Source organism: Micromesistius poutassou (assembly GCF_964030765.1).
Source record: "Micromesistius poutassou genome assembly, chromosome: 9".
NCBI lineage: Eukaryota > Metazoa > Chordata > Actinopteri > Gadiformes > Gadidae > Micromesistius > Micromesistius poutassou.
Genome location: NC_140279.1, coordinates 19,089,775 through 19,113,437, shown reverse-complemented (window position 1 = coordinate 19,113,437; position 23,663 = coordinate 19,089,775). Strand labels below are relative to the sequence as shown.

Sequence of the window (23,663 nt, the reverse complement as noted above, 5' to 3'; positions counted from 1 at the left end):
TGGATGCTTCTATATAGGTATTAGTGGGCCCTTAATACAGTAGTTGAAGACGTTCAAGAAATTCAGCCTTGGTGCAGAGTTACAGCCACTACGAGCCAGTCCCACGATGAGCTCTCCACAAACGCTCCGTTTTTAGAGGCGGGTCAAGGTGGAGGGTGGGGGTGTGGCCCTGAGCAGCTTGTTGCCATGGTACCATGCGCTAGTGTTTACAGTGGAACACTGAACACTCCGGGTGCTCCGGCGGGAGTCCTGGAGCTCTATATCTAAATAATATTATAAAAGGGGTGGCTTAAATCAAGCGATCTGATTGGTTCCCAACTGTTGTATATTGAGTGTATACACACAGCTATGATGCCCGTTCAGTTTACAGAGTTCAGTATCACTCCGCGCCTAACTCTAACTGTTATTTATTTATATATAAAAGCAATAGCATAGTTCACTGAAGCCTAAAAACATGTTGATTGCTGGAGAGGGTGGAAATGTTGTAAAGCAATAGGTACACGGTCGCCGGCAATTTAGCCTACTATCGAGTTCGAGTGAACTCGATAGAAGGCAAAATTGCCGGCGAACCGAGCTACCGTCTCTAGCCTTCTCTCTGAAGGACGCTACCGTGTGTTGCATAGCAACCGCCGTACACTTTGCCGGCAGCCAGGAGGGACTACTTTTTTGTATTCGTTAAAAAAAATGCTTTTCCGACTTTCTCGCTTTTTCAAAATTGAGGGTGTCTATGACTTTCATTTCGCCATACTTACGTAACCGTTTTATAAAAGCAATAGATCACTTCAGTCAGTGATATACGGTCATTATAAGGGCCGTTGTCCGTCCCGACGCACAGCGGAGGGACGGATGGACAGCCTGTCGTGATCTATTGCTTAATTATAAAACGGGTGGCTTAAATCAAGCGATCTGATTGGTTCCCAACTGTTGTATATTGAGCGTATACACACAGCTATGATGCCCGTCAAGCCAGGAGGGACTGCTTTTTTGTGTTCGTTAAAAAAAATGCTTTTCCGACTTTCTAGCTTTTTCAAAATTGAGGGTGTCTTTGACTTTCATTTCGCCATATTTACGTAACCGTTTTATAAAAGCAATAGATCACTTCAGTCCCTCCGCTGCGCGTTGGGACGGACAACGGCCCTTAACTGTGGTATAATGACCGTATACCACTGACTGAAGTGATCTATTGCTTAATCATATTATATTTAGATCTCTATATAATATAATATATACTTTCATGGTCAAAAGCTGTTTGCGCCTCCGAATGATATTATGAATCTCAAACGACTGCGTCGGGTTCCCAGACGCCTCTGGTTCTTCCCCTTCCACGTCAATATTAAGTACAGACTAAACAGCGAAATGGAGGAGAAAGGGATTGTTGCCCACGATTGTTGTGGGGGTTGTTGTGGGGGAGGGCTGCCACGGCCACGGCCACGGAGCCCCGCTGCCATGGCAGCGGGGCTCCGGCGGGAGACAACCCCGGGCAACGGGCAGCGTTCAGTGGGCAGTGGGGCTCCGGCGGACAATCCTGGGCAACAATCCCTTTCTCCTCCATGTTGCGGTTCCCAATTCCTTCTCAACCATGGCTGAGATAACCCCCACTACGAATCTCGTTGTGGAAATACCAGAGACCTCAGAGAACCCGACGCAGTCTAGTCTTTTCACCAAATGGGAGCTTTATGCAAGCTTGCGTTATTGTGTTGTGTGTTATGCGTCATAACACCAACAGCAGATCGGTTATCCAAATAACAAAGAACACTTGCGTTACAGTGTGTGTATTCACACACACACATGTGGCGCTCGCACGGTCCTAGCTCATTGTCTCATTGGCGGGCCAAATTCTCTGGGCGGGCCAAGCAGAGAAAGGGGAGGTAACCTGGCCCCATATGACGACATATGGGGCCGGATCCCAAATCAGCGTATTTGAGCCTTCATTTTTTCAAAGGTGGAGCAAGATACCTACTGCTCGTTTTACACCTAATGCAATTTTTAGCTATTGGGGGACCATAGGCAGGCTGGGGGAACTCATATTAATGTTAGAAAACCTCATAAAGTGAACATTTCATGCCATGGGACCTTTAAGCTTGCATCACAACGGCCCTATTCTCCTGTTAAAGCATGAACGGTATACAACAGTGTGCGCTCTGTGCTGGGCGCTGTCTGCTCCCACCTTTCAGGGTGAATTCTCTCCAATGAGGCTGGTGTGGCTCTCCAATGAAATGATGCTCATTTATCCTCACACTGGGAACAGTGTCAGACTACAGACTGTAATTGCCACTCTCACATTATACTTCCCCCTATAACAGAAGTACCCGGCGACACTGTGATACAGAGCAATATCCATGAAGGCCTTTGACCAGCCTGACTCAAACAGCTCCACTGGCTGCGTTTATGTTGGCTATATTTACTCACTCTCTATTTGCATCGTGCTTGTGTTTATTTGTGGGGGTTTTTCTGGAGACAGTAATTGTAGATTTTCCATAGTGAAAATCCCTATTGATGGTTCAGCAGGCACAAAGCAGTAACTGCACTGTGTTTCTGCAGAAGAGTATTTATTTTGAACTTTACTTGTTGTGTAGAGGTGTAAATTAATTGAAGCATTTAAATAATTGTTTTATTTTCTGTATATACAGTATATATATTCAATCATACAGATCACAACCACCTTTAAGTTGATGCTAAAGTAATTTAAAATGATTTGCTGAGCACACAAAAATGTACATTTAGGTCATCAGGGTTGACAAAGCCCTGTGAGCCAGTGTAGGCTGGTTGATTGGCTTTATTGCTACTATCAGGTGGATGAATAGGTCTGAACAGAGGATAAGATCCATTCTGTCCTTCTGTGTAAGCAAATGTGTTTTCTCTCCAGTGAAACCAAGTCCTCCGGTTAACGTGACTCACACCCAGACGGCTGAGGGACAGCTGGTGTTAAGCTGGGACCCGTTTCAGTCAGCTGCCAGCCCAGACCGTTACACGGTGCGCTACACATTCAACAGCACCTGGTCTGTGTGGCAGGTATGTGTCCGCTCTCCGTGGGATGCATGCAACAAGCTTGTCTGCATATTAGTATTCGGCACACAGCTCTGCTTCACATTGCACATTGTCATGATAATTACCATTTTCAAGATGTTTAGGACATTTCAATCTGTTTGTTTGTCTAAATATTCCTTTGTTTTCTAACTTTATTTTACTGTATGGCATCAAATGCATTCATCCGTATCTCAGCACAGTTTTGTGGATTGTGAGCTTGCATTTGGACTGTATTTCACAAGGTGGATGCTTACATTTTTTTATGCTTTGTTGCTCAACTAAATAAAGCTGAAATACCTTAGATAGTAAGTTAAAGTTAATATAGAATTTAGCAAAAAAGAATGTTATTTAACATTTGTCATTTTTAAACACTGCTGTGGAAATATAAATGCCGGTCAGTTCCAAGCACTGTCCATGGCAGCGCCTTCAGCTGCCATGAGCCTGGCTGTCACACACAGTCATGCTGCCACCGGGCGAGATTGAAAACAAGACGCCCTCTGAGAGCCACTGTGTTGCCGTGACACCACATTTCATTGACTCATCCGTCCCAAAATCTGTGCAACATGCCAGCTAATATCAAGTCAATGTCATTGATGTTATGTTAATTGAACCTAATGTGTTGCTGTGTGTGTGTGTGTGTGTGTGTGTGTGTGTGTGTGTGTGTGTGTGTGTGTGTGTGTGTGTGTGTGTGTGTGTGTGTGTGTGTGTGTGTGTGTGTGTGTGTGTGTGTGTGTGTGTGTGTACCTCCTCTATGTGTGTATTGTGAGGCGTATAGCCCCCCCCCCCCGTATGCGTTCCTGTCAGTCAGCATTGCAGTTTATCGATATCTTATTTGTCCTTATTAGTCTTATTTGAAGAGGATGTTTTTATCTATCTTTCCCGCCCCAGGTGGTAAATGTTTCTGGGGAGCCCAGGATGTTCCTGGACCTGAGCCCCAGGCTGAACTACACCTTCCAAGTCCGCTGCTCCCTACCCGGCCGGCCCTCTCTCTGGAGCGCCTGGAGCCAACCTCACCACATCTACCTGGACAGTAAGACCTGCTGCCCCGCTACTGCTCACTCTAACACTGATCTGTCCTGGGCCAACTAGCACAGGGCAGCACACGGTGTTCACTCCTACTTTATTATAGGCACACACACACACACACACACACACACACACACACACACACACACACACACACACACACACACACACACACACACACACACACACACACACACACACACACACACACACACACACACACATACATACATACATACATACATACATACATACATACATACATACATACATACATACATACATACATACATACATACATACATACATACATACATACATACATTGGTACTTTTCTCATCACCGAGGGGAAATGAAGGCTTTACAATAGCTCACATCAAACATAATATTGATAATATTAATAATGTTATTGACAATATAATAAAATTAAAAAAGAGTTGGCTGACCGAAAAATGTATTACATATTTTAATTGATAATCGATTTATTTAGGTCTAAAATATAGCCCTGAATATATATATAAAAACACCTTCAATCCGCTGCTGGCTTAACAAGCATTGGAGTTGTGCTAATCACACATCTTACGCATCGATTGTGGTATATTAAGTCACTCATCAGCTTATTTATGTTAGACCAAAGGTCACGTCAATTCCAAGCTATAAATCTGGCCCTAACACACACACAAACATTCTTACACAGACAGACACAGACAGACAGACAGACAGACAAAAAAGTTTACAATTTGGCACCCCTTTATCCTGCAGTGTGTGTTTGTGAGTCATGAAAACAATAAAGACTCAGGATTACTAATCAATGCGGGCTGATTACTAATCAATGCGAGATCCCAAGAGCGAGGTGTCTGTTTACTGTCTAGTTTGGTTGGTGCAAGATAACGATGCCAAGCAAGATGTCCTTGTGGTACTGTGACAGATGTGTTAGAGATAACGGTTAATGACTGTTGCTGTATGTTGTTATTTCTCCCCAATTTGCTCACACTCAATGAACACACATGAACAACAAACAAACATCATCTTAATAAATAATCAATGTTCATACTCCAATTCACCAAGACTTTCACAACCTGAATGTCAGATTCTACCATGCCTTTGAGCACCAACAATTATTATGTACTTTCAGCAGTGCTGCCTTAGTTTCTCAGGTTAAATTATGTCTTGTTTACTTCACATATATTTGTTCATTGGCTGCAATGAACAGATGATTCATGGATGATTAATTCATGGAGTTTTTAATTTTTCAAAGAACCACTGCCACGACTATCCAAGCATAGTCATGTTGTTTTTCCCAAATCAGACATAAGAGCAAGATGTTTCTATGGAACCGATTTTGCGGAATATAGGTTGTTCCCTTAAGAGCTGCAAAATAACCTCTGAAATATAATAGTTCAAAGGAGATAAACAAAATGTGCACTGAAGTTGGTGTTAGAGAAATTGTCAATAAGTATGTTTTTGATAATAAACATTTGTTTCCGTCTGAATTGAGATTTGAACAACACCACAAGCAGCATATCAAAAACATTTCAGTCCCTGTTTTGTTATTTGAACAGATTAGTTTGCACCATTGTTGCTATTTACTGTTTATCTTTTTTTTAAATCATAGCAGACACTTCATCGAAAGTGTCTTGCAATGTAAAAATGGAATTCATGGTTCAAAGTGTGATTCGTAACGTTTGGCTCACCTCGGAAAATAGCTCTGTAAGCTGAGAGGGCAAACTGTCCGTCCACAGCAACCTTACAGCCAAATGCTATACATTGCAACAACTATACATGCAATGGCCTTGTGTTGACGGTCCACGCATTTCATCAACGGCACTTCACGCCGCCTCAATCCCGCTTAAGGGGGGAGCGGCTTGAACCAAAGGAACTCATTTTGAAGCCTCAGACATCAGCCTCAGACAGAAGTGACCAACAATTGTCATGCTGTTGTTGTTGTTGTTGTTGTTGTGTTGCAGCGGTCAGCTACATCCCAGAGAAGGTGGTTGTGAAACCGGGCCAGAACGTCACCGTTTACTGCGTGTTTAACGACCACAGTGCTAACGCTAGCTCTGCCATCTGGAGTGCCAACTTAAAACACCTCCTCCCCAGCCGCCAGTACAGCGCCGTGAACCGCTGGGTACATACAGGTCCTTCTAGTTCTAGGACCATTGGCTGTTTGGCTGTCTATATTATTCATTATTTCATTTTTATTTTTTTATTATTACTCACATGCATGTATTATTTATGAATAGTATAACACTTATAGAGTAGCATATAGGAGGCCATGTGTGTTCTACACATCCATGCATTATTTATGTACGAAAAAATAATTGTTTTTGTAGATTATGTATATAGACATAAATATGCATGTCACGTATTTGTTGGTTAATATCGGGTCCATTGTTTTACCAACGCATTCCCAACTGTTTTGTTTATAGACAAATGTGTCTAATACCGTGCCTCAGTTTATCTCAAACGATAGCTGTACCTTGTTCTACAAAGATATGAATCTCTCTCTCTCTCTCTCTCTCTCTCTCTCTCTCTCTCTCTCTCTCTCTCTCTCTCTCTCTCTCTCTCTCTCTCTCTCTCTCTCTCTCTCTCTCTCTCTCTCTCTCTCTCTCTCTCTCTCTCTCTCTCTCCCCTAACTTTGACTGCCACTAGGTGAGCCAGATCACAGTGCTGCCCTCCCAGAACCGTCTCTATGACCTGCTGCAGTGTACACCGGAGTGGAACATCCCCTACAGCCAGGTTTATGTGGAAGGTGGGCTCTTTCTCTCTCTGTTGGTCTCTCTCTCTGGCACTCACTCCCAATATTCAGGATTCCAAGGGAATGGTTTTTACCCTTCTCAAACATTATTGACAGTAAATGTAACTATACATTCTCTCTACATCTCTCTCACACACACACACACACACACACACACACACACACACACACACAATGTGTTTTGTGTTGCGTTACTTAAAGGTTTCATTCTACCCCAGGTGCTGCCATTGACATTACATGTGAAACCAACGGGGACATCAATGCCATGACCTGCAGCTGGGAAAACAACCACTTGACGATGCTCAATTTCCTCTCAAGGTTTGAGATTCATAATATCGTCTGGAGGCGCACAGAGATTTTGGCCGTGATAATATATACAGAGTTGGGGAAGTTACTTTTAAAAAGTAGTGTTTGCTTGTTACTCGATACTTCTTACAAAAGTAATCCCTTACTTTACTTAGTTACCCTCTATGGAATGTAACTCGTTACCGTTACTCGTTACTTTTACGTTACTTTTATGTTGCTTATTTTCAATCAGTTTGAAATAATGTGAATACCTCCATCCAGTGGCAGTTTTGGTCTGTTGACATCACATTTTGGATGATGGTTGTGGGTGGCAATTCTAGCTGAGTTTAACGTCTCATGCAATGTTGGGGCAGCTCAGCGATCGCGTTCCTCCGTATGTTTATCACATGACCCTGCAGGCTTCAATAAGGATTTCAATCCGCGCTAACAGTGGATCCCCGCTCCCCCCCTTGTCCGTTCCATTTGGGAGACGCAGAGGTGAACTGTCCCCCCCTCCCCTTTCCCCTTCTCACACAGCTTCTGTGACGGTACCTCCTCAGCGAGCAGGGCGCCTGCAGCCGGAGGGGGCGTCAATATGCCAATTCCCCACACAGTGATATGATAGATAATAGAAAAACGCTTGGCAGCACGGATGATTTTTTTTTGCTTGTGTGCTCGTGCCGCCCCCAATGTGACATAAAATAATGCCGCCCCGGGCGGCTGCCCGCTTTGCCCGTGCCTAAAACCGCCACTGCCTCCATCCCTCAAAAGCTACCGTTGGTTGCTCCGCCGTGCTTGCCATGATGATTGACTGCTCTCTGCTGCTAGTACCAGCCTCAGTGTGGAATGAGCACCCGCGACTATTGCGCAAGCGTGCAGCTGAGACAGTGTCGCTGTCAAATCTGTCCCTGGGAAAAGTAACGTTGTGCCCAACTGAATAAAGAACTACGTTTCGTTACCATATTTTCAGTAGTAACGCGTTACACTACTTTTACCCGAAAAAAGTAGTTATGTTACTGTAACGCGTTACACACAACACTGAATATATATTATATTATATAGATATCTATGTATAATATCATATTATTTAGATATAGAGCTCCAGGACTCCCGCCGGAGCACCCAGAGTGTTCTAGAATCTTTACAGAACAAGCTGTGTGTGCCTCGACATTGCGATACATCCACTGTAAACACAAGCGCATGGTACCGTGGCCGCAAGCTGCTCAGGGCCACACCCCCACCCTCCACCTTGACCCGCCTCTAAAAACGGCGAGTTTGTGGAGAGCTCATCGTGGGACTGGCTCGTAGTGGCTGTAACTCTGCACCAAGGCTGAATTTCTTGAACGTCTTCAAGTACTGTATTAGGGGCCCACTAACACCTATATTAAAGCATTCATAAAGTAGCATGCCATGGGATCAGGTATAATGCAGGAGGTATAATGCACCTTAACAAGATACAGTGAAACCTGAAACTTCCATCACTCATCCCTTTGAGTAATGGTCCATGAACATATTTGTGAATGTTTTTGGAGCATGCCTTTAGAATTGTCTTGTTTGTGTTATTTGACTTTGGTTTGTATCACCTTCTTCGATCACAGGTGGGCGGATGTGCCTTGCGATGAGATGAAGAGGAGGGAGAGAGCCGGGAAGGTGGTGATGGGGGAGACACGGCGGGCGGCCTGCCAGCCAGGGAGGCAGGGCGAGAGGGTGAGGAGCTGCACCATCCATCCCCTGAGGATGAGCTGCTACAAGCTCTGGCTGGAGGTGGACTCTAAGCTGGGCCCCGTCAGGTCCAGGGCCTTCTATGTGTCCCCTACCGACCACGGTGAGCTACACCGGCCTGTGTTTGTGTGTCTGGTTCAGAAATTAAAGAGTGCGCGGGGCATTTTGCCATGAAAGAAAGGAAAACGTTTCCCTCGAAATCGTTAAGTTAATAAATAAACGCTTTTACTCATACTTTAATGATTGAATAGCTAGAAAGTTAGTATAGTTAGTATAAAGCAGCTACTAAAACAGTTACTATAGTTACTGTATATGTGTGTGTATGTGTGTGTTTGTGTAAAATAATGTGAGATGAAACCAGAAAGAGTGTAACTATATTGGCAGGTACTCCACATTATGAGGCCACATTATTGTGGCCTCATTGTGTCTAACGTAACCGAGTGTCTGGCTGTGGATGTATTGGTTTCATATCCGTCGTGATCGGAGGGGATACATTGTTTGTCGTGCACAGTGAAACCCCACAAGCCGTCCAACGTGGAGGGGGTGAGTGAGAGCAGCAGGGTGCTCAGGGTGACCTGGGAGCCTCCGTTGCTGCCCGTGGAGGGGGTCCAGTGCCAGCTCCGCTACCACTCGCCCTCCACTGTGAGTGCCCATCCAGAGTGGAAGGTAAGCTCCAGACCGTGTGTTCATTTATGGTCCCTGTCACAGCCTCTCCTTCATACTGCTCCTCATGCCCGTGTCACACTGTCCCGAAATTGACACCTGATGGACACACGATAAAGGAAATGTTCAAATTCGGCTCTGATCGCAAAAACATCCGGCCATTCGTGAAGGCATCTGAAGCCGTCTTATGACCGCCGGTGGAGTTTCTCAGGCTCCGGCAGCAACTTCGTGAGCGGTGCCAAAATCTTTGGCATGCCAAAGATTTGCAGAAGGACCTTGCGAACGTTCATTTTCGTGTTGAATTCGTGTGTCCATTTTGCCCTTCGTAAGGCTATGGCGAGGGCATCTTGTCGAGTCGTGTCATGTTTGTGTGATCATCGGTGCCATCGCCTCACGAAAACAATGCAAAGGAAACAAGAAGCTGCCCGATTGTCTTAGGAAGGCACCACGACTACGTGAAGCCCTCGCAATGCCGCTGTGTAGCCGTCGCATTAGAGTTTGATGACATCGAGATGGAACCACGGTGTCGGCGAAGACAGACGAATTTGAGTAGCTCAAGCGTTTTCGATGTGTCATGGTAACGTGGACATATAAAAGGCCAGCCTCAGAGCATCTTCCTCAGTCAGGCCTGAGCACCTCTACGAGCAGAGGCGTGTGTAACTCCCAAAGCTTCAATCACAATTAATCACAATTTAGTTCCTGGTTATTAGGCCTATATCAAAATGATTATATAGATATTGTCTCGACTATTTTGACCGTGGGTACAGCAGGCGAGGTCAGCTCGACTCGCTTCCAATAATTAAAAAAACTTGCGACTTCAAAAAATGATTGCATTTATTTTACAATTAAAAAATGAACAAAACTGTGCTCTAAATTAAGGAAATAATACTGGGAAACGAATAAACCATTATAAGCAACGAGTGAACTTAATAAGCGGTGTAAATACTTTTTTCAACTACCGCCTCTTTCCCTTGACGTTTAGTTTTCACCTGACAAACACACACCAGATACCTGCGCACAAAGCCCGCACACAGACCCTACAGGTAGCAAAAAGCAAACCAGTCTCAGCATAAACAGTATTATATAATATCAGTCCTGCAACGGGTCGGGTACCCGCATAAAAGTTGCTAAAACGGGCGGATTGTGACGTCCGTTTTAGTCAACGATACGACACTTGACTCCCAGCTGCGAAGAGACCTCGTCTGGTTCCAACAGCTGAAGAGACCTCAGTCTGGTTCCAACAGCTGAAGAGACCTCAGTCTGGTTCCAACAGCTGAAGAGACCTCAGTCTGGTTCCAACAGCTGAAGAGACCTCATCTGGTTCCAACAGCTGATCATTTGTCAGACGTGCAGCGGGGACTCCAGCGATGACACTGCGCTGCCCGAAGACTGCATAAATCGAGTGGAAGCCACCCAAGGGAGATCATTTCGATGTTTTGGTGCGGATTTCATTTTGATCATGGATGACGGGTCGGATCTGGTGCTGAACTTTGCAGGTGCGGGTGGGGGCGGGTCTCAAAAAATGGATATGATTCATAAATAAACAAGTCAGACACCTTTAACAGAAAATCAATAGCCTCATTTGAACGGCTGCGATATATATATATTATATATCGATATCTAAATATCAGATAGATAGATGATTATATGAAGGTGTTATACCAACGGGAGGTCACGTGACGCCTTCGTGACCTAGTTCAAACGCATCGTACCCTCAATACGACGTCTCGTGTGTGTGGTTCGGGTGCCATCGTTTGACCTTCTGTAGGCATTGTACTTGCTTCGGCTGTTCTGACCAAGTTCGGGGCCAACTTTGTGCGAAATTCAAAATTCCACATTTGTGTGTTTATTTGGTGTCAATTTCGGGACAGTGTGACACGGGCATTACGGAGGCACAACGTGTAATAGACGCCAAAAACAGATAATACGCAGACTTACGTTTATTTGGAACCAGAACTAAAGTTAAATGAACTTTTAATGGAGAAAGAGAGAAATAAGAAAGCAGGAAATTAGTTAAAATGCACGTTTCATTTAGGCCCTAAGTAACAAAAAACCGGATCTCAGATTCTATGGCTGAGTGCTTCTTCTAGCTAGCATGGCTCAGTTATTCTCAGACCTCCATTTGCAGAGAGTAATTTCAAATGACCTGCTATATTGAAATATGACATGCTACGGTATGAGGCTTTTTTCAGATTAATTTTATTCAATCATTGTCCAGGAAATTAGAAACTATTAAATGTAGTCCCCTTATCCCCTTGGTGGTTTTGGTGGAGAGGATAAAGTGCAGTGAAGTGGTACGTTGTTATAGTGCAGTGCAGTGGTACATTGTTATAGTGCAGTGGTACGTTGTAATAGTGCAGTGGTACGTTGTTATAGTGCAGTGGTACGTTGTTATAGTGCAGTGGTACGTTGTTATAGTGCAGTGGTACGTTGTTATAGTGCAGTGCAGTGGTACATTGTTATAGTGCAGTGCAGTGGTACGTTGTTATAGTGCAGTGGTACATTGTTATAGTGCAGTGCAGTGGTACATTGTTATAGTGCAGTGCAGTGGTACGTTGTTATAGTGCAGTGGTACGTTGTTATAGTGCAGTGCAGTGGTACATTGTTATAGTGCAGTGCAGTGGTACATTGTTATAGTGCAGTGCAGTGGTACGTTGTTATAGTGCAGTGCAGTGGTATGTTGTAATAGTGCAGTGAAGTGGTACATTGTTATAGTGCAGTGCAGTGGTACGTTGTTATAGTGCAGTGGTACGTTGTTATAGTGCAGTGCAGTGGTACGTTGTTATAGTGCAGTGGTACGTTGTTATAGTGCAGTGGTACGTTGTTATAGTGCAGTGGTACGTTGTTATAGTGCAGTGCAGTGGTACATTGTTATAGTGCAGTGCAGTGGTACGTTGTTATAGTGCAGTGCAGTGGTACGTTGTTGTAGTGCAGTGCAGTGGTACGTTGTTATAGTGCAGTGCAGTGGTACGTTGTTATAGTGCAGTGCAGTGGTACATTGTTATAGTGCAGTGCAGTGGTACATTGTTATAGTGCAGTGAAGTGGTACGTTGTTATAGTGCAGTGCAGTGGTACATTGTTATAGTGCAGTGGTACGTTGTTATAGTGCAGTGAAGTGGTACGTTGTTATAGTGCAGTGCAGTGGTACGTTGTTATAGTGCAGTGGTACGTTGTTATAGTGCAGTGGTACGTTGTTATAGTGCAGTGCAGTGGTACATTGTTATAGTGCAGTGCAGTGGTACGTTGTTATAGTGCAGTGCAGTGGTACGTTGTTATAGTGCAGTGCAGTGGTACGTTGTTATAGTGCAGTGAAGTGGTACGTTGTTATAGTGCAGTGGTACGTTGTTATAGTGCAGTGGTACGTTGTTATAGTGCAGTGCAGTGGTACGTTGTTATAGTGCAGTGCAGTGGTACGTTGTTATAGTGCAGTGCAGTGGTACATTGTTATAGTGCAGTGCAGTGGTACGTTGTTATAGTGCAGTGCAGTGGTACGTTGTTATAGTGCAGTGCAGTGGTACGTTCTTATAGTGCAGTGCAGTGGTACGTTGTTATAGTGCAGTGCAGTGGTACGTTGTTATAGTGCAGTGCAGTGGTACGTTCTTATAGTGCAGTGAAGTGGTACGTTGTTATAGTGCAGTGCAGTGGTACATTGTTATAGTGCAGTGCAGTGGTACATTGTTATAGTGCAGTGCAGTGGTACGTTGTTATAGTGCAGTGCAGTGGTACGTTCTTATAGTGCAGTGAAGTGGTACGTTCTTATAGTGCAGTGAAGTGGTACGTTGTTATCGACCATCATTTTGTCCACGTGGTGCTTGCAGGTCCTGAGCCCAACGGGGGCTCCCTGGGCAGAAGTGTCGGTGGCAGACATGTGCAGGGTGTACGTGGTGCAGGTACGCTGCACGTCCACCAGGGGCGTCGGCTACTGGAGTGACTGGACGGAGTCTGTGTACTCCGTCCCCCTGAACAGCAGAGGTACCTTTACCCCCACTCTCCTGTTTACCTCGTTTGGCTTTCAATATGCGTAACAGAGTGTTGATTCTCACATGTAGTCATTTTGTCAGTTGGGTTTATGTTAGTAACCACGTTATGTCGAACACCTAATCTCCACCTCTGCCTTTTAAAGGTTCCAATATCAAAGAGCTACAAATACAACATTGACAAAAAAACGTCAAATACAAATATCGACCAGATGTTCACTTGACAACGCAAGACAATATGCTCAAAGCGCCGTGCCAGCTGATTAAAGTTGAATTAAATAGATATACACTTATGATTAATAATAATACACCAGCATGTTTTTCTCTCATAGCCCCTGATAATGGCCCTGATTTCTGGAGAGTTCTTGAGGATGACCCACACAGAAACATAACCAACGTCACTCTTCTATTGAAGGTACATAAACACTAGGAAGTCCTTAACATAACTCAAGTTATGTTAGCCTGAAAATATGATATATTATTATGGACTGATCATATCTCATATGGTTTTCTTTTGCTCCTTCTGTATCACGATCTTGCCCTCTCTTCAGCATCTCGCAGTGGAGGAACAATCCTATTGTGTGGATGGATTTGTAGTTCGGCACCAGACCTCTTGGGGCAGCATCATCAGTGAGAAGATAGACATGGTCTCCTCCCACAGTTTTGAGTGGAACCAGGAGGTCCACACTGTCACGGTGGAGGCCTTCAACAGCCTGGGCAGCTCCAACAACAACATCAAGATGACTCTGGGGCGCCAGTTCAAACGTGAGTCAAACAAGGAATCCACCACCACGGATGACTTCTTAATGAACATGATAATGTGGTACATTCATCTGAAGTACATTCATTTACAATTACAGGACACCAAGGGGTTAGTTAAGCAGTAGTTCACTACAGGCCGTGGTATATGGTTATATATCACAGCTTAGGGGCATTATCTGTGATACAATAACCATGTACATACATGGACCTCCTGCGCATGAGGCGGTTGCTATGCATCATATAGCTAGTGTTATATTGATGTTATCATTTATTTACACCACTGCCACCACTGAAAAACGGGCATGGCGAGGATGCTGCTCCACTTTCTCCAGTCCCAGAGTTTCGGTTGCCAATAGCTCTGGAGAGTGATTTTGCAATTGTGGCCACTTACAGCAATAATATCTCTCATGTCAAGATCCGCAACTTTTTTTCTTGGGTGAAGATAAAAGGCGTCCGCGTCCGAGCATAATTGGGAGATATATTTCTCTAAAGATGAAACGGAGAGGATCACCAGGCTGTTCATACATTTTTCCCCTGGTGTTCTCTTTATTCTTCGCCTGTTGGTCATTCTGATTCTGTGTTCATTGAATGTTGCTGTTGCATGAAATGATAAGATAAGATACACTTTATTATCCTTGGACGAAAATTTGTCTTGGACTCTGCTGTCACATATAGCTGTGTGCATATTTCAGTGTTGTGCAGATTCACACTTCACACAAACTAGTTCAAAGTTCAGTTCATACAAAAGAGAATGAATAAATTCATGTTCATAGTTCATCAATTCCGTTTTGAACTAGTTCATGTTCAGTTCATTAACAGTTCTTTTAGAATCCAAGTAAAAACTGGGAGTGAATATTTCTGTGCTTATCTTTTTAAAATAATCCTCTCCATTATCAGCTTCCCATCACTACCATCTAAAATTGTTGTGGATATTATTTGCACACCTTTTTCATTCATCACAACTAAGGCAGTAACTATTTAATAAACATGTCACCTGGACCTAAGCATCAATTCAGAATGTCACAAAATCTGAACTAGTTCAAGTTCTTTAGTTAAAAATATGTTAAGTTCAGTTCAAAGTTCATAGAAAAATTAACTTGTTCAATGAACTAATTATTTTGAACTAGTTCTGGCTGCTTTACATAAAATAAATAATACAAAAAAAAGCAGACAATGCATATATAAGACAAACCACATAGGTCATACAACATACAAGAAGCTGTGGCAACCCGCCTCGGGGAGTGAACCCGCCTCGCTCGAATCAGCACACAAATCTCAGACGTTAAAGCCACAACAGCACGTTTAATCAAACTTAAAGACTTTCTTGTAAAAAGAACTAAAAGATGATCGGGTGGCACAGCCACGACGGCTGGACTCTCCTTCCACTCCAGCCAAGAGAGAGCCCCGAATGCACCTGAGGTGCTCCCGGCTCCTCAGGTGCTCTGCATCACGTTGATTGTGACGAGGCCGGGTTGCCACACTCCTCCACCCTTTGCTGAAGCCTCGGGTGGCCTCTCGGAGGTGCGGCGGTCCTGTTTCTGCTGCCGGCCTGCCTCGTCTCCCAGACCTCCTTCCAACTGAAAAGATTATCAAGATAGATACCAAGACACCTGTAGGAGTTGACTTGGTGGATTTTTTCCCCCCCCTGGATACACAGTGTAGTATGATCCCCTATTGATCGGGTCCAGCACGATTTCCTTCCGTCTTTTTTACGTTTATAATGAGGTGATTCTCGTCACACCACCTAACAAAACTCTGTATTTCAGAGAAATATGATGAGGGGACAGTGTGCTGGTACTGCAGGCTCAGGATGGCAGTGTCGTCAGAGAAATCAAGAATAAAATTATCTGGGTGGCTGCGGATACAATCAGATACAATGATGTGGGTTTGAGAAGCAGAATGCACCCATTTCCCCATTCTTCGGCTCAGCCAAATAGTTCCTCAAGACTTTGAGATTGGTGGCGTGTTCATACGAATTAATGAGTATTTACCATCGGCTTTGAGCCAATCAAAATCAAGTACAGGAACCATCCAATTCTCAAGATGTTTTTGACTGTTTTTATGTTGGATTTGAAGTGCATGGATTCAGAAAAGTTAAAGGCATAGACGTTATAGGACTGCATTAAAAAAGAGCTATGGTTTTGTTTTTTGTGTCCTAAAAGTCTATCAAACTTTTGTTTTTGTATGTATCCGATGACAACTAAAAAGTGTAAGTTCCTAAAAAATAAATATATTCTGTGCCAGTATTTTTACTTTCATTTAAATAAAAGCACCATTAGTGTTATACTTCAAACGCTTTCAAAATAAACCAGTGCTGAGCTCACTGCCTTGGCCACCTTCACTGTTTACACATTTGCTCACTTTTTTGGCCCATTTTCATTAATTACATGCTGAATGGCCACAGCACAATAATTTTTACCTACCTGAGAGACACGTGTGTGCATGTATGGAGGGAGCCATTATCTCCGCCTAGGTGTGTTGCCAGGGATGAATAAAGTGCTTCTTATCATTCACCCTCAGGTAAAATGTTCATTCACCTGATCAGTGTTGAGTGTGGCGTTTATACGTTTATAACCCTGTGTTGAGCCCTGTCATTTCTCCTCCGTATACTGCAGGCCACTGTGTGGAGACGTTCCAGGTGGAGGTGATCAACAGTAGCTGCGTGTCTCTACTCTGGAGCCTGCTCAGAAACAGCTCTGTGCCCCTAGCTATGGTGGTCCAGTGGTCAGCACTCAGACCCCAGGACAAAGAGCACACCAGCCCTGGTGGACCCTGGGCCCGGCTCCCGTACACTGAACACTCCCAATACTTAAGGGGTAGGTCCTCATTTGTGTTTTTAGTTTACCTTTATTTAAACAGGAAGTCTCATTGAGATTAGAAAACGATTTTACATAAGAGCACTGTATATATAGCTACCCTGGAAATCCAGAGTTCTCGTGAGAGCACAATTTGAATTTGCTCAGCGAGTCACTCTGGGAACGAGCAACATACTCACCCCCCGATTCCCCTGGCCCAGAACATTAACCAATCACATCCGTGTATCTGATATAGGCGGGCCAAAAGCGTTGCTGTTTTACCGACCAGATACGGCAAGAGTCTTATCTATTGGTTAGCTCCGCTGGTCTGGATACGTCACCCCTTGTATTCTTCTGATTGGTCGTAGTGTTATCCAATTGCGTGCAGTGATATTTTCAAATGCATGCTTGGTGCCGCCCCTCGAGTTGGGCCATTTTCATCACTCGTTGCCAGACCCTACAGCTTTCTAGATGTGGCTCTGGATTTCCAGGCTAGTATATAGCTGTAAAAACCTGAAAATACAAGATACATATACGATACGACACGATATAACTTTATTAATCCCCCGTAGGATAAATTTGTTTGTTGCAATAGCCCAGCAGCAGTAGAAAAACACAGGATAAAAATTAATAAAATACAATAAGAATACAAAGTACTAATACAACAAAAGTAGACAATAAGGGAAAATGCTAAACAAAATGCTAAAGTAAGGAGAAGACAAGACAAACAGAACAAACAACAACAAATAGGGCAAACAAAATAGACAGTGTAAATTATAAATTATAAAAATATAAAGTGGCTGAAAAAGTTCCAGAAATGCAATGTACACACACACACACACACACACACACACACACACACACACACACACACACACGCGCACAAACATATATATATATATATATATATATATCTATCCTCGGCCTCTCTAGACCACACCTTCGAAGTCCTGGTGGTGGTGGGCTGCTTGCTGAATACAGGCTTGTACATCGGTGCAAGATGTATCAGGTTGTGATCAGACCAACTGAGGGGAGGGAGGGTAGAGGAACTGTATGCCTCTCTCACATTGGCATACAGCAAGTCCAGGATTTTATTCCCCCTGGTTTCACACTTCACATACTGTGTGAAGCTGGTGAGGGTTTTGGAGAGAGAGACATGATTGAAGTCGTTGATTGTCATGAGAGCTGCGGGGTGCAGAGTCTGTAGTCTCACGACAGTAGAGTGGATGCAGGAGTCCTACAGCCAGCAACTCTATAGCCGTATTCTATAACATGTTGTATATACGCGTGCAGCTGTGAACTCATGTATTGTAATTTATTGTATGATGCGTACTTTGAGGGTTACGATAAGACCTATCATTTAGCGTTCACCAGAATGACTCTGAAAAGCAGTGCCACATTTAAATATTTTTTAAACCATTCAGCGAACAAAAGGCAACATGCTGATTATTGTTTAGGGTGCGGGTGCCACTCAATGACATGCAAACGTAGACCGAAGCGTCATCAACACGCCCACTAACGTGAAGTGCGAAATGCAGACATTCTACTGCTCATTCACATATAAGGTAATTAGCATTTCCTCTGGCTAAAATACTACCTCAGGAGTAGTCTTATTTCAGGAGGTCCAACGTCAGGATATGTCGTTCATATATACCGCTCGTTGGGAGAATAGCTGGAAAATAGACGCTTGTATGTCCATATGTGAAAGCAGCTTATATCAGGAGAACAGATCCTCTCCTTCACGGTTACATGTCCAGGATTACACCATTACACCACCGAGTGGTGTGGGAGAGGAAAGTGATCAAGTGGAGAGTACAGTAGCAAGTGACCGTGAAATTCAGTGTCTGAACTAAATAGGTTAATGAAAAGTAAAATTTAAACCTAATACCATAGCCTGGTCAATATAACAATAACTCGTAACTTATCGTAAAATCGTATCGATTAGAGACTGGACCACCTAGAAAAGGTCTAATAGGTCAACACTGCCTCCAGGCTCCTCAAAGGTTTTCACCAACTCAGACCCCCAAGTATACGTTTAGTATACGTTTTTAGTATACACGTTTACCCTTGGAAAAATAATTTTGAGCCTGGCTTTATCAAATGATCTGATTTTGTGTGTATGCAAATTAGACTTTATTTAATGAGATAGGGCCTAATTTGCATATTTAAACATTAAAATACTAAAAACATGCAATACATTTTTTTTCTCATCTTAACATAAGTAATCAACTGAGAACGTTTCATGGTTATATCCATTATTTAAAATTTAAAAATTACCCTATTCACCTGTAGTGTCTCACCTTGATTGCTTATTTATGCAAATTATGCAAATTGCCCAAAGTGCAACATTTAGCAACCAAGTTGAATTCCATCCACTAGACCTATAGATGACATTTCTGCAATAAAACTTTAGGGTACGCAACATTTCTGGGTTTACTATTGGGCCTCGGGGATTACGACTAGACTTAAGGCCCAATCCCATTACTGCCCATTACTGCCATCCCATGAATTGGGATGACAACCCTTCAAGACCCCTATGTCATTAGTAGTCGTTGACAGGGTTTTGATCTTTTTTTATTTATTTTTGGATCTTCTGATACAATATCTGGGAGGGAGCAAGCCACAACCGGCGTCTGCTGGTGTGCCCATCAGAAATCTCAACTTTAAGGGGATGTTAGCCCGACCCCTTAGCCCACAATAAAGGGACTAATGGCACGCCCTACGCTGCGTGAACGCGCAGCAGCGAGGGGGAGGTTGAGATTTTTGGGTTAAGGGCAGTAGTGGGATTCAGCGTTAATACACAAACAACACATGTCTTTAATGCAGATGCATATAAACAGTATAATTCACATCCTATACATACACATACAATGTAATATCCCAAAACTATTATAACCACATTTTCTTTTGATTATACAATTGATTATTTGTAATGTCAATCATCAAATCATAATAAGGATATAATTTTTGTGATTATATTCACAATTTACTGTCCCGATATCCTTTCATAGGTGACTTTTTTGCCGCTGAGACGTATGGCTTCACCTTGTACCCTGTGTTTGCTGATGGAGAAGGAGAGCTTGCATACGCAACAGGTAAACTTTCTTATATTGCTTCAATATGAGCGCTGTATTGTCTGCATAACATCGGAGGGCGTTACCCCTCTACGGCTGATTCAAGGCACGATTCATGCCACCAGGTGTGAGTGTGATTATCCATTCAAATCTGTTTGAAAATCTGCCTTTCCCTGTGCCCTAGTGACATCACTTGTGGGTGTGTCCACCTAGATCTATGCTGGATAGATCAGTCCACCAGCCTACCCAGTGGACTGTGGCAAATGTTGGCACAGGGAAAGGCAGATTTTCAAACGGCTTGCAATGGCAAATCACATTCACTCCTGGTGGCATGATATCACCCCTTTAATACATGACTAAAGGTATTTGACTTGCTACATGCTACTGCTCCCAGCGCTTCATAAGGTGTTTGTTGTTTTCCAGCCGCTAGAGGGGACCCAGCAGCCTACATGTTGCTGATGATCATCACCTTCCTGTGCATCGTTCTGTTTGTCACTCTGGTCCTCTCCCAGAACCAGTAAGAATGACATCTTTCTGTCTATACAAGTTTATTTAACCTTTGTTGAACTAGATAACTTGAGATTACAAACCTCCTCTTGCAAGCGAGACCTGGCCAAGACAAGCAGCATACCAGTTCAAACACGGTAACAGCATATAACAAAAACAGAGAGATCGTAATCGTTGAATAACATTCAGATTCTACATCAAAACCAGGGGTCAAAACAAAGACGTTTTTACACTGCCAAATATGCCCATCTTATGCACGCCTTTTTCCTGGCATGGTCCACACATTTATACTGCCCAAGGTAAATTGCCTGGGTAGAGGTGTCGCTGCGTTGTCTCTACAACAGAGACAACGCAGCGATATCAACATGAGGAGTTCTAACTGGAGAGACGGTGAAATCCGCAAGCTGCTGTCCATCATGGGAGAGAAGGTGATGCAGTCGCATTAACCAAAGACGTTGAAAGATGGTGCAATCTACCAGAAAGACACAAAGGAACTTTCCTTACGAGGCTTTTGTCGGGATAAAAAAACAAGTGCAAAATAAAGAATATTTTGCCGTTTTTGCACTTTTGCACAAAGACTCTGAACTCATTCTTGCATGCGGGTGTCTTCATTCATAAAAAAATAAAAACATTTGGGAGTATGCAAATGATTCTATAGAGGTCTAGACTCCGTGCGTAGTCCCGCCTTCTCCAGTAAACCAAGGAAGCCGGCGCTGTGACGAACGGGGGATTTTACCCCCTGGGTTTTACACAGGCAAGACGGTGAATTTGCTGGGCGTGACGAGCCGCGACCGAACCGGCTGGGCAGTGTAAAAAGGCCTATTGACATTCCTGATTGATTCCTGTCATTTAAAATCAATCAGGATATCCATGATGAGGGGGCCCAACATTTAAACTGCGTCTTCCACGACTACACAAACTCGGCACAGTGAGCAAAATATTGTTTTTGGAGCGAAATCTGTAGTTTTCATTTGAAAATGTTACGAACAGTAATAAGGAAGACGTTTCGACAGGGCTTCATACAGTGATGCTTTTAAGACATTCAAAAGTCCAAAACATTTCCACCCGTTTTAGCTAACTGTTAATGAGACTATTGGCTAAGTGTAAAGCTGTGGCTTCACGGTGCCTGTGTTGAATCCATAACTCCACTGTGTCTTGTTCCCAGGATGAAGAGGTTGGTGTGGAAGGATGTTCCTAACCCATACAACTGCTCCTGGGCCAAAGGGCTGGACTTCAAAAAGGTAGAGGCGAGTCACAGTAGAAAGGACTGTTTACCTGTGGGTCAGTTCTGGGTACAAACATTGATTTGTTTTGTTTCAAAGAAAAAGAGACAAGGACATTTCTGATTTTTACACAAAGCATTGCTCAATGGAAGTAAAAAATAAATTGATATTGACAAAGATATTCTGTTTTTGCTCTGTCTGCCAGGTTTATGACAGATAAACAGATAGAAGCGTACACTTTGTGTGCATCAATGAGTTTTCTGTCTGTTGAAAAGGGAACAAGGTTGTAAATCCTGTGAAGCATTTCTTAAAACTAAATGAAGCCCACCTTAAGCTGTCCCTCAACACCTTGTGTTGTCCTTCTCTCAAGGCGAACACCATGGACCACTTGTTCCCGGGCGTTCTCCCGGGCTGGCCTCTCCTTCTGCCCACCGAGAGCTTCTGTGAAGCCGTGATAGTGGACAAGAAGAGCACCCCTCCGCCTCCGGCCACCGCCCTGGATAGCGTCCCGACCGTCTCCCTGGCCGCGGGCTCCTCCCCCAACACCATCTTCTCCATCGCCTCAGCCTCAGCCTCGGCCTCCTCCCTGGCTCGGGGCTCAGCCTCTGTGCTGAGTGAGCCTCCGTCAGCTGACAGCACCGCGGCAAGTTCATCCCAGTCCTCCGTCACCTACACCACCGTGCTCCTCACGGAGCCCTCGGTCCGCCTCAGTTACAACAGCGACAGCGGCGGTGGCGGCGGCAGCTCTAGCGATGAGGGAAACTTCTCGGCCAACAACTCTGACATTTCCGGATCGTTCCGCGGCGGCCTGTGGGAGCTGGAGAGCTGCCGTGACGGCGAGACGGGCGACGCGCAGCGCTCCTGCTCCTATAACTCGGTGGAGGAGTTCTCAGTGACATCGGAGCAGGAGGAGGACGAGGGGGTGAAGGAGGACAAGGACCTCTACTACCTGGAGATTGACTACGAGGGGGAGGAGGAAGAGGAGAAGGAGATGGAGGGAATGGGGGAAGACGGTGAGGAGAGGGAAGTGATGAAGCTTGTTCTGCTTAAGAGTGGCGTTTTGAGCAGAGGAGACTGTTCTGTTGGATCCAACAGGTTGCTCAGGCCTGTAGATGAGGACCCAAAGAGGTCTGCAGACTTTGCTCCAGTGTACCTCCCGCAGTTTAAAACTGCACTTTGCACAAGACAACCCAAAAGAGAACCACAGGAGTGCCTGCCCCATCTGTAAGCTATGGCAGTGCCTAACTTAACTTCGCCATAGGCGCTGTGAGTGTCATTTGTGCTGCTATGTTGCACACATTTCCATATTGTGGCTTGTGAAGTTTATTAGCATTACGCTGCAAATGCAAATACATCAAGATTTTAAAAAAAAACAACTACAAATGTAGCTGTTCACTGATGCTGCTATTGTTGTTGTTTGAAGGAGGAGAGACATGTATGACCAAGCATGTAAAGGCATTTATTTATTTATGAATAGGGCCATTTGGACCCAAATTCTACTGTGCCTTTTTCTGGAATAAAGTACTTCCTACTTTATTATTCATAGAAGGGTGAAAAACATCTGATGAACACAAGGTATGATAAAAAAATATTTTATTGCTTTAAATATTGATGAAATATTGATTGGTGAAGGCCATGAGCACACTGTATTTTAGTGAAGTAATGGTTTGTTACTGGTTGGACAGGGTGTTGAAACATTGTTGGGTTTGGGAGGATTATTCAATAGTCCTTAATATCTAAAAAATAAACTAGTGTGTACTATACACATCCTTTTTGGGCAACGTTGGCTACAAACAATGCCTTCATCTAGACACTCATCCGAGACTATTCTAGGACCATTGTTT

The 23,663-nt window shown here is 43.9% G+C and overlaps 1 protein-coding gene across 1 annotated transcript in view; it reads left to right on the top strand.

The window, feature by feature from the left end:
* lepr (leptin receptor) overlaps positions 1 to 23,047 on the top strand; it is a gene marked incomplete at its 3' end in the record, with an annotated part of 28,094 nt that extends 5,047 nt beyond the window's left edge. The window contains exons 5-19 of the mRNA XM_084472969.1: positions 2,867 to 3,012; positions 3,916 to 4,057; positions 6,021 to 6,181; positions 6,706 to 6,805; positions 7,030 to 7,129; positions 8,695 to 8,921; positions 9,330 to 9,484; positions 13,300 to 13,453; positions 13,791 to 13,873; positions 14,010 to 14,223; positions 16,836 to 17,036; positions 20,027 to 20,110; positions 20,513 to 20,606; positions 21,762 to 21,837; positions 22,190 to 23,047. Of these exons, the coding sequence (XP_084329095.1) occupies positions 2,867 to 3,012; positions 3,916 to 4,057; positions 6,021 to 6,181; positions 6,706 to 6,805; positions 7,030 to 7,129; positions 8,695 to 8,921; positions 9,330 to 9,484; positions 13,300 to 13,453; positions 13,791 to 13,873; positions 14,010 to 14,223; positions 16,836 to 17,036; positions 20,027 to 20,110; positions 20,513 to 20,606; positions 21,762 to 21,837; positions 22,190 to 23,047 (2,795 nt within the window). The remainder of the gene's footprint in view (positions 1 to 2,866; positions 3,013 to 3,915; positions 4,058 to 6,020; positions 6,182 to 6,705; positions 6,806 to 7,029; positions 7,130 to 8,694; positions 8,922 to 9,329; positions 9,485 to 13,299; positions 13,454 to 13,790; positions 13,874 to 14,009; positions 14,224 to 16,835; positions 17,037 to 20,026; positions 20,111 to 20,512; positions 20,607 to 21,761; positions 21,838 to 22,189) is intronic.
* Between the last annotated feature and the right edge of the window lie 616 nt (positions 23,048 to 23,663).